The 12,266-nt window shown below is 34.2% G+C and overlaps 1 protein-coding gene across 4 annotated transcripts in view; it reads right to left on the bottom strand.

The window, feature by feature from the left end:
* The window catches only part of LIN7A (lin-7 homolog A, crumbs cell polarity complex component), a 195,395-nt gene that overhangs the window by 77,461 nt on the left and 105,668 nt on the right, over positions 1-12,266 (bottom strand). For all 4 annotated transcript variants that reach the window (XM_031939636.1, XM_031939635.1, XM_031939638.1 and 1 more), the window contains one exon: positions 10,005-10,214. In XM_031939636.1, coding sequence (XP_031795496.1) covers positions 10,005-10,214 — 210 coding nt within the window. The remainder of the gene's footprint in view (positions 1-10,004; positions 10,215-12,266) is intronic.

Genomic DNA, 12,266 nt, shown 5'->3' with positions numbered 1-12,266 from the left:
TGTACCTACCAGTCACCTAGCTGCCTCTAATGCTACTCTATTATACATCACCAACTACCTGTCTGATTTTTTTTTTAACAGGATGTCTCTTAGGCATCTTCAACTTATCAAAAATGAATTCATTATAGCTAGATCAGGTCTTAATTAATGCAAACAACGAATCCTTTGAAGTGGGCACATTATTTGAATTTGACTCTCTCTCTCTCTCTATATATATATATATATGTACATTATATATGTAAAATCATTGAGGTGAAAGTCATTTATATTTCATACAATTATTACTTCAAATAGTGCCAATTTAAATACATGGGACCACTTCAGAGGAACGTTTATTTTAACTGTAAATCTAGCTTATTTTTCCCCAAACCCCACTTCCCTTTAGAAAAGTCTTATCTATGTCACCATCACCATTCTAATTCCCAAAGTTTATGGCTTGACATCATCTCTGATGCCTCACTCTTTCCTCATTCCATATACTCCATCATTTGTGAAATTTTGTTATTTCTAACTAAAAGGCATCTCACTGAACTCTTATCTCCACTAACATGGCACTAACATCCTAATTCAGCTTCTCATTGCCTCTTTTCTGGATAACAGCAATGTTCACTACATCTAGCACCACCTCCAGTCATCCTAATTTACATCTTTCCACTGGACCCAGATGGTTCTGGAATAGAAATTGAGACTGGTGACTTTGCATAGCCCTTGCTCATTTTAATCCAACTCACTCACATGTCATGATATCACCTCCCTGTTGTCATGATTACATTTGACAATGAAAGATAAACAACAGCAACCATAATAGCCTCCTAATTGGTCTTCCTGATACAAATTTTCCCCTTCTCCAGTCCATTCTCCACTTGGCTGCCAAATGTGATTTTCCAAAAGCACATTCAGGCCATATTATTATCCTGCTCAATAAATTCCAGTGTTTCCACATGCTTCTCAGATTAGATATAAGTTCCTGTTTAGTTTCAAAGCCCTTCACAACTTGACCCTAAATTAGCTTTCAAACTTTATTTTATATTACCCCCCCTCCCACACTGTAAGATCAAGGCAAACTGGCCTTGCTGTTCCTTATTCCGTCTCCCTTCTGTTTTCCTAGCCTAGCATTTAAGTCCACTTCACTTCTACTTCTGAGAATCCTTAATTTCTCTCATAACTCTGTTCAGACCGCATCTTTTATGTTGTCTTTCCTAGAAATTCCCCCACTTCCTCACCTAAAAAGCATGCATTTTTTATGTTTATGTATGTATGTACATATATATATATACACACATATATATATATAGATCTCAAGTTTATATTTTTAGAACTAGTATATATACTATTTTATAGAATTAGCATATATACTATTCAAATTTATATTCTATAGGAGAAGATACAAATAAACTCTCACACACATATACGATATATATGATAAGAACAAGGATTGCATATTTTTTATCTTTATATGCTGAGCATCTAACCCAGCACTGGCATACAGTCAGCATTTAAAAATGCATTTGGATTCATTAGTCCTCAGGTGACAGAAGGTCCATTGCTAGACTATACTTCAAGCTGTTGGTATATATTGCCTTCAAGAAGGTAGGTTCACTTCTGTAGTCTTTAAATCATTATGAGGAATTTGGAATCTGGAAATGTGCCTCTATTCCTTTGTTTGAATCTGAAATAATAAGGAATTTATACAGATTCAGGGGGAGTGGATAACCCCCTTTTTTTGGCTCTTCTCTCTGCCAGACAGCTCAAAAAACTCTCTAAATTATTTCAGTTCTGGATTTTGTTCTCTGTCTACAATTAAGTTACAGTAGTTAATTAACATTAGACTACAGGTTTTTTTTTCTTTCTATATAAACAATGACATGATGAAAAGAGAGATTATTATTGTTTGCAATGTTGCAAATGACAGAACCTAAAAGGGATAGGAGGGATAACTAACAGAGGGCATATTTAAGAGGAAGTCTAAGAAGCTATTTCTGATCCAGCTTAATTCCACTGCCTTCCCTCTGTGAAATTTCTCTTCTGAAAGATAATAAGGGTTAAGTGACTTGCCCAGGATCACACAGGGGGATAGAGCTGTGCTCTATTTACTGTGTGATTTTCTCTCATTTGGTGCATGTTGTCCCCATCATTATGCTGTGAACTCTTCAAGAACAGAAGCTAGTTTTTGCTCCTTTTTGTATCCTTGGCACTTAGCACAGTGCCTAACATATAGTAAATGATTAATAAATGCTTGTTGATTCATTAAGACATATAATATATGAAAGAATTGGGATGGTATGATAGGTACAATGTTAGAATAATGATATCTACATAGTAGGAAGAATACTATATTAGAAATTTCGATAACTGAGATCAAATCCCAGCTGTCATTTATTGTAAAAGGAAGAAAAGAAATAAGCATTTATTAAATGCCTACTATATGCCAGGGACTAGTTTTTTAAACATTGTCTCTTTTGATGACTTCCTTGTAACTTTGGGGGATCATTTAACTTCAGTTTTCTCACCCACAGGATAGATGAAGATTTATAGGAGATTTCCTGTAAGGCTCTTCTAAATCTATAATCCTTTGAAGATAATGGAAAAACAGCATAGCATTATAGATTAAAAAGCTGGCTTCAAAACCAGGAAGAAAAGGGTTTAAGTCCCACCTTTGACACAAACTGACTGTATGATCCTGGGTAAATAACTTTACCTCTTTAGGGCTCCAGGCACATCTCTGTAACAAAAAGTTAAGAGTGAAAATACTGATCTGCATTGGGAGAGAGTTGTTTGCTCAATGGAGTACTCCATGCTAATGAAATCACAAGTTAAGTCCCCTCATAACCCCAAGTGAAATTGTGATAGTTTGGAAAGTTAGGGTGATTAATCTTTAATACTGAGATATGCAAAATCCACAAATGGTAGGAAAAACCTGCTACTAAAATACAAGATCAGGAAGCTATTGCTATATCACATGGCAGATGAAAAGTCTTGTGGGTTTTAGTACCCAACAGTGTGCTGGTTCCCTGCAGAGCTGATAGTTAAATTTCCAATGTGTGTATTTTTATTTTGGAAATGAGCAAATGCTACAAATTAGGGCACAAGTTACTGTTTTGTTGATTGTCTAGACTTGAAAAATTATTAATGATGAAGACTAAACTTAAAAGTATTTTGTGGGCATATTTTTCTCCCATTAGAAAGCCAGTCGTTAAACATTTTCCAGTCCACTGCTGACTGTTCTCATTGGAGACAAGTGTATGAAGAGCAGCCTGTAACTGTAAGTGAGCGTAGCACCATATTATTAGACTTGGTCAGACTCGCATCTTCAGTATTGTGTTCAATGCAAAGCAATACTCATTAGTTAAAGAGTCATGTTAATGGATGGAAAGCAAATGGAGAAGTGTGAATGGGATGTTGAAGGAATCCCAGAACAATGTCACCAAAAGATCATTTGAAGTTAGGAATATTAAGCCTGTGAAAGACTTAAGGATGGGATTTTGGTCTTTAGCTACTTGAAGAATGGTTTTATAAAGAAGAATCTGCTGACTTCTGCTTTGGAAGCAGGACCAGGACCACTGAGTAGCAGTAAGATTTTTGTCTAATTATAATGAAAAGTTAAAGGAAGCTTGAATGAAACGTTCAGATTGAATGGGCTCTGAGGTCTTTCCAGGTCTAAATCTGTGATCTCATACTTTAACGATTTGGAAAAACTTGCTATTATTCAATCATGTCTGACTCTTCGTAACCCTATTTAAGGTTTTCTTAGTGAAGATACCAGGATGGTCTGCCATTTCCTTTTTTTCACTCATCTTACAGATGAGGAAACTGAAGCAGAGTTAAGTGACTTGCTCAAAGTCATACAGTTAGGAAATATATGAGCACATCTTTGAACTCAGGAAAATGAGTCTCCTTGACTCTAGACTTGCTACATAATTGTCCAATTAGAATTGAAAAATTAGATTTATCCAAAAGTGGTATATAAGAGGCAATATCCCCATTTGAGGTCTCCAAACAGATACTGGATGTCATTTATCATGATATAGAGAGTTATTCTTCAAATAATGTCCCTCCCCAAGCTAACATTCTTTGGATCAATGCTATATCTACCAGCTGCCATTTTAGCTAATTTGGATTAAGAATATTCACCCCTCATATGCTAAGGTTATTTGGGAATTGACAGTTTCTAACAAAATAATTTGATTTGATCCCTGTAATACATTTTTCATCTCACTTTTATGCCTATGTCAGCTGGGATCCTGAATAAAGCACAACACTGCTTTATTTAGCACAAACTATAAGAAAAGGGTAGAATATCTAAGTGGTACAATGGATAGCGTGCCAGCTGGGAAGTCAGAAAGTTTCATTTTTGTGAGTTCAAATCTGGTTTCAGACAGCTAATTTAGAGTCATACAGCCGGCATAAATGTCCCTTAAATTTTTCACATCCAAGCATTTATATCTCTCCTTGCCAGAAATACTATAATGGATACACAGAGCCAGCTGATGCCCTTCTCGAGTCCTAACAAAACATTGTGGGGATTCATAACAACCTCTTTGTATTCATTCTATATAATGAGAAGGTTGAACTAAATAAGGTTTCATAAGGTTCTTCCCACCTCCTTATCTATGATGCTATAAACCTTGTCCAAAGTCAAGTATCCCTTATAAAGTCTCCCAAACTTTGAAGTTATTAGGACTATTTTTGGATGCCACTATTTTTTTCAGAGGAAGGACTTAGATGCTCTGAAGTCAGTGTCTTTCTAGTAAGATGAGTAGGTGGTCGTCTCCTTGGTATGACTTGAAAATTGTTGTAAAGTATCTGCCATTAGAAATGTTTTCTTTTGATTTTTCACCAGGACCCCTTTTAAAATGCAAAGAGATACAAGGTGGGAAATCACCCTAAAACCTTTACCTCTTACAACTTTTGGAGTATCAAATAGATAAGTTATTTTAGGTTTTAGATGGTGCTGGGGATTAGAGAAGAATTGAAAGGAGAAATGGAATGAAGGAATGGAAGGAGGGAGGAAGAGAGGAAGGTAGAGAGGAATAAAAAAGAAAGAAAGAAGGAAAAAGAAAGGAAGAAAAGAAGGGAGGAATGGAAAGAAAGGAAGGAAGAAAGGAAAAGAATAGAGGAAAGAAAGAAGGAAAGGAACATTTTAAAATGACTACTGTGTGGCAGCCAATGTGCCAAATACTTTACAAATATTACAAATAAAATATTACAAATATTTTATCCTTACAACAATCCTGAAAATTATTCCCATTTTAGATTTGGGGAAACTAAATCAGACAAGAAGTTCAGTGACTTGCCCAGATTTGAAAGGTCAGAAAGACTTCAGACCCAACACTCAACCTACTGAGCAGCCTAGCTAAGGTTTACATACATGTTCTAATTTGATCTTCAAAAATGCAAAGGAGAAAGGTAGCTATTGTTATAACCATGAGGTAACTGAAGCTGCAACACTTTAAGTGACTTGCCAAGGATCACAGACATTCTAAGTGTTTAAGGCAGAATCTGAAGTGAAATCTTCTGACTCCAAGTTTAGCACTCTCTCTTCTGTTGAGAGTAAAACCTGTCCATCTCACTCTAACCGACTGAACACAATCTTTGCTTTTTGGTCAGTAATCAACCCTGCCCTTCTTAGAAGAGGCAGAAGGCACAGCTTGGAGACCAGGGAACTGGCTTCCTTTGACCCTATCCTTCAACCCATTTAGCGCTATGCTTCAGCCTAAATTCCTCTCATGGGTGGGGAACTACTTGGGGTTCACAGTTTCAGCAGGGTGCACAGTGAGACATATGAAATCAATTTACACCTCTTATCTTTTAGACCTGTGTGTTTTTATGTGTCTGGGAGGTTCAAGCTTGAAGCTGGTAGTAACAGTAATCTAGCTATAATGACAGGGGCTTCAGTGACCTCACAGTCTCCATCTACCTGAATGAGTTTATATCACTCAGTATCTATCACTATCACATCTATTACTTCCTCCTAATGATTCTTATCATTAAAATTACTCTAAGTAGTCTAGGACTGTGGATTAAGAAATAGTCAAATTTCTTTCTTTCCTCTATTTTTCCATAGTCATTATGATGATAGATTTTTTTTATCTACTCTGTATTCATACAGAATTAATATATTCAGACATTCAGACATAATTTGCTTTAAGAAGTGTATGACCTAGTATAGAAGCCTTCTATTATTATCATTGGACAAGATAATTCAACTCTGAAATAAGTTAAAATTTTCTTTTGAAAATTCAGGAGTGTTGAGAGGTCAATTAAAAATTTTAAAACATCATCTTAAATAATATAAAATAAGAAATAAATTTCCTCTAAAATTATTTGAAACCAGTTTCTTATATAATCAGGAAAGAAAGATGACAGTTTTGATGTATGTCACACAGCATTAAAATCCTAGATAGTTTATGATGCCAAAGACTTATGATTCAGGTTTGCCCCCCACTCCATGTTAAAAAAAAAAAAAACCTTTAACTGAAATAAATTATAAAACATCCCCAAAATTTTTATGTCTACGTCTGTATGTTTTAAAAAAAAGCATCTAAAAATGAATTAAGATTTTTGGAACATCCTGTGTAATTAATACCAGATTTTAATTCATTTATTTCCTATTATACTTCGTAAACAGGAAAGGAATATTAACTGGATAATTTTTCCCATTCTTTGTTATTGAAATCTCAAGTTTATTAAGCAAGACAACCAAGAGTGGATGATCAAGGTAAGTAGCAAATCTGAGCCTCCTTTTCTGCACATCTTTGTCAGAAGATTTATAGTTGGCATTTGTGATTTTGAGAAAAAATTATTATAATTATCTGCTAATTTTAGGAGCCATGGAGTATACATTGGTACAAGCATAGAAGCTTAGCTTCTGAGTTTTTACCTCACAGCTTTAAATGACATTTTGGTATATTATTGTTACAAAGGTTTTTTTTCCTCTCTCTTTTTTAAGGGCAGAGTGATGAAGGAAAGCTAAAGAAGAAAATAAATGATTTTATTTGAAAAAAATTTAAATACATGTTACCTGTATGTATATTGAAAAGTAGCTGAAACTTTCACATAACTTAGCATAGTTTCTCTTTAGAATCATTTTCAGGGTTGGGGGGAAATCAGTATTAAATGGGATTGTTATTTTTTTAACGTAAATATCAACAAACCCATGATTTTACCAATATAGATCCCCCCTTTCACTGGCATTCTATACCTTTCAAGCCTTATTAAGCAATCTCATGTGTGAGTTTAGAAAAATTAACCACCTGGTGATCAGCCATCTGGAAATAAGCCTCTTTGAATTTGGGAAATATTGCTCTCCCAACCAAAATACAAACTCAAAATCATGCCAGAGCTTGTGTTCTACTGATATAACCTGTAGGAACCCAAGTTTCCCTATAAATGGTGAAGTATAAGGAGAGAACCTTGGTGAAGAATTAAGTACTGTAATCTAACTAAAGAATAACTTCTTGGAATAATAATTTGGGTTCACAAGACACAATAGTCAATGACTATAGTAATCTAGTGTTTGGTAAACTCAAAGACTCCAGCTTCTGGGATAAGAACTCACTATTTGATAAAAATTGCTGGGAAAACTGAAAAATAGTATGGCAGAAACTAAGCATTGACTAACACCTAACACCTTTATACCATGCTAAGGTCAAAATAGGTTCATGATTTAGACATAAAGGATGATACCATAAGCAAATTAGGAGAACAAACGATAGTTTACCTCTTCCATCTGTGGAGAAGGAAGGAATTTATGGCCAAAGAAAAACTAGAGAACATTATAAAGTGCAAAATGGACAATTTTAATTACATTAAATTAATAAGATTTTATACAAACAAAACCAATACAGCCAAGATTAGAAGTGAAGCAGAAATCTGGGAACCATTTTTATATCCAGTATTTTTGATAAAGGCCTAATTTCTAAAATATATAGAGTCATGGCTCAAATTTAAAAGAATACAAAGCCATTCCCCAGTTGATAAATGGTCAAAGGATATGAACTCACAATTTTCAGGTAATGAAATTAAAGTTATTTCAGTCAATGAAAAAATGCTCTAAATCCCTATTGATTAGAGAAATGCAAATTAAGATAACTCTGAAGTATTATTTCACAACTCTCAGATTGGTTAAGATTTCAGGAAAGATGGTGAAAAATATTGGAGGATATGTGGGAAAACTAGAGCACCAATACATTGTTGGTAGAGTTGTGAATGATTCAACCATTCTGAGGAACAATTAGGGACTATGACCAAAATGCTATCAAACTGTGCATAACCTTTTATCTAGCAGTGTATCTACTAGGTCTCAAAAAGGCCATTAAAAAGGGAAAAGAAACAATATGTGCAAAACATTTTAGCAGACCTTTTTGTAGTAGCAACAAAATACAATTTAAGTGGATGACCATTAACTGGGGAATGGCTAAATAAGTTATGGTATGTGCATGTTAAGGAATATTATTGTTCTTTAAGAAATGATGAGCAGGCTGATTTCAGAAAAGCCTGGGAAAGACTCACATGAATTGATGCTAAGTGAAGTGAATAGAACTAAAAGAATATTGTACATAGCAGTGACAAAATTATGTGATGATCAACTGATGGACTTGTCTCTTTTCAACAATTGATTTAAGGCAATTCCAATAAACTTGTGAAGGAAAGAGCCATCTGCAACCAGAGAGAAAACTATAGAGAATGAATGTGGATCAAAGCATAGTATTTTCACTTTTGTTGTTGTTGTTTGTTAGTTGGGTTTTTTCTCATGTTTATTTCATTTTTTGATTGGATTTTTCTTATGCAGCATGATGAATACAAAAATATGTTTAGCCTATATTTACCCTGTCTGTGGAAGGGGGTGGAGAGAAGAGAGGGAGAAACATTTGCAATACAAGGTTTTGCAAAGGTGAATACAGAAAACTATCTTTGAATATATTTGGAAAAATAAAAAGTCATAAAAAAACAATTCTTGACATATTTGCCATTTCTATGTATATTGGGCCTTCAGGACACAAAGGCCAGTTTCTTGCTTTTTAATATAGACATAAATAACTTTTATTTTATTATTTTAAATGATCTCTTTAATAAAACATGTATATTTGTCTAGATCAAAGCTTCTTAACCTGTGGGCCATGACCCCATAAGGAGTTCATGTAACTGATTGTGGGGCTCAAGAAAAACTTGGCAGTAATAAAAGGTATCAAATATGCTAAATATTGTAAAAATAAATAAGCACATATATCTCATTAATATGTAAATTTGCTTTCTTCTTTCATAAATGGTAAAATCATATCTTTATCAACGAATTATTTTAAAATAAATTTATTATTTACTATCAATAAATGTTTGATTTGTACCCATTTTATATACCTATATTTCTGGGGTAGTGTAAAAATTTCTTGGGTCAAAAGAAGTCATGAGTGAAGTTTAAGAAGCCCTGGTCTTGAGCAATAGTTCTTAATTAGGGATTCTTAATTGTCTCCCCCAAATGATCTATGGATAGATTTCAGACAATCTGTGAACTTAGGTGTGGAAAAAAATATACCCAGCATTTTCACTGACTTTTAACTATAATTTAGGATTCCCTTTATTATTCAAATAAAATATCATTCTGAGTAGAATCTATGTTTTACCAAACTGCCAAAGACTTCTAAGTATCCCTAGTCTATAGTACTTGGACATGTGCTCTATTAAAAAAAAAATTCTACCATTTACCAAACTCAGGTTTACCAAGCAGAGAGTAAAAAATAGGAATTCCACATACATGAACACTTTCTCACTCAAGTTTTAATGCATTTGAATGAGAATTGAAGGGAGACGTGAACCATAAAATTATTGTTAAACGTTTACTATCCTCACTTATTTCACACGAAATTGTTGTCTATGCCAAGAGTTCTAGCTATAGTCAACAGGATATACTAGGATTTCAGAGATTTCTATAATAATTCCATGGGAGATTTGAGGGAGGAAGGGAGGGAAATGCTCAGAGAAAATCCAGGGTTATCATAAGAACATACCACTCCATTCACTGACAGCAGCTGGTCTCCCCTTTTGAGGCCTCCATGTCTTTCGGCTACCCCTCCGGGAATGATGCGAGAGATATAAATGGGGGAGTTTTGCTCCTTTCCTCCCATCACATTAAAGCCAAGGCCCTCATCAGTCTTGGGTAGTTCCACTACTCGAGGATGGGAATGACCTTCACTAGCTGCAAAAGCTGCAACTGTTGCCTGAAAGACAAGATGGTCATTTGGCAATGAGATTAAGGACAAAGCAGGGTACTAATTTTATAGTAGGTAAACAGCAGTTAATCAAGCTAGGATGGCATTATCCTGGGAAAGAAAGGGAAGGAATGTGACTTTTCACTATTTAGATACCAATTGTTCATTGGGATTTCTTCTAGAATGCCCTTGGCTCCCTTACCTTCTTTTTTTTTTTTTTTTTTTTTTTTTTTTTGCCTGTGAAAATTCCACCCTTTAGGAAGGAAGAATGGTATGGTAAGAAAATTATTACACTGGAAGTCAAAGGACTAAGTTCTGAATCCTTGTGCACTATGTCCTCTGTGTGTGTATGTGTATGTTTGTTTTGAGGCAAATCAATTCATTTCTATTGATCTCAGTTTCCTTCTTTGTAAAATGAAGTTTGATCTCTGATTAATCTAAATCTGTGATTTATCATTCAAGGCCCAGATCAAAAGACACCATGAAACCCTCCTTAACTACCATAGCTAGAATTGATTTCTCCTCACATACTGCCTGGTATTGAGATAGCTATCTTATCTCTTCTTTTACACAATGAGCTCTTTGAATCCAGCTAGGCATCCCACTAGAAGTGTTAAGTGATAAGCTAAATATAACTTGTTTCTTTTATGGACATTACCAGACTGATTATTAATTTAGCACAATTCACACACACACACACACACACACACACACACACACATACACACACACATTCCCCTTTTTGGTTAATATTGATGATGTCTGTGGGGACTATTACCATTTAAAGCATCTGTAGTTTTAAATATTTTGAATTAATTTGGGTTCATTAGAAATCCTGAATGAAGAAACTAAATATTTATAAGTGGTACTTTTACTGATATTCTCAGGCTATTAATTTGGTAAATTTCATCTCTCCTTGAAAAAAAAATAAACACTGATGATGCCTATAGGAACTATTACTATTTAAAACATCTGTACGTTCAAATTTCAGTTTTATTTGAAATTAATTTGGCTGACTATACAAAGCTTGAATGAAGTTAATATGTATTCCCAGACTGATTATTAATTTAGTAAATTTCATCCTTTTTCCACTTCTTCCCTTTTTCCCATCCTTCCCTCTCTCCCCCTCTTTTCCTCTCTCTCTCTCCCCCCTTTCTCTCTCTCTCTCTTTCATAATGATGAAGTCTATAAGAACTATTACCATTTAAAACATTGGTATATTTACCTTAGTTTTTTTTTAAATCAGTTTGAATTCATACATGACCTTGGATAAGTCTGACATCTTTATCTTATTGCATAAATAAAAATGTGCTCTGAGCCTTTTTCCCTTTATTTTCAAATATTTTCACCCATGTTGGTATAAAAAATTTTGCAAAAGGAGCAGCTTTCAAATATCATCTAAAATAGAAAAGAATTAATATGCTGATTTTTCTTCTGAGCAATTATAATAATTTAATGCATATGTATTATTTAGCTCTTACATTTTCCACTATATTAATCATTCATTTTTAATAATTTTAAAAATAATCATCCAACTTTATTATTTTCAATAGAAATCCAGGTCATAAAGACATCAATTTCGATTTGGAAGAAACTAGGGAGGCTGCCAAGTCCAGAAACTTTTATTTTATAAATGGGCAACCTGAAGGGTTAGAGACTAAGTGATACTCCTAGGATCACACAGCTTACTAAGTATGACTAAACTCAATGTACTAAGTTTAAGTTTAAGAGACAGCATTCAAACCCAGGTCTTCTTGATCCCATATCCAGTACTTATTCACCATCCACTCTGCCACCAACTTTTTGTGACCTTGAGCCAGTCATTTCTACATTGGACCTTAGTTTCTTGATTTGTAAAACTTTGAAGTTTGCATGAGATGGCCTCAAAGGTCCCTTCCAGCCAGCATCTAAAACCCTATTATCCTAAAGTATGGAAAGTTTCTTTCAAGAAAAGCGATTTTCACTTTTATTTGCTCCTCTTTTTTTTTTTTTTTTTTGATTACCTGTCTACTCTGGAGTGATTTATGAAACATTAATAAAATATTGATCCTTGCTAATTAA

This window comes from Sarcophilus harrisii, chromosome 5 (genome assembly GCF_902635505.1).
Source record: "Sarcophilus harrisii chromosome 5, mSarHar1.11, whole genome shotgun sequence".
NCBI classification, from domain to species: Eukaryota; Metazoa; Chordata; class Mammalia; order Dasyuromorphia; family Dasyuridae; genus Sarcophilus; species Sarcophilus harrisii.
The sequence above is the reverse complement of the archived record's forward strand: the minus strand, read 5'-3'. Positions and strand labels throughout refer to the sequence as shown.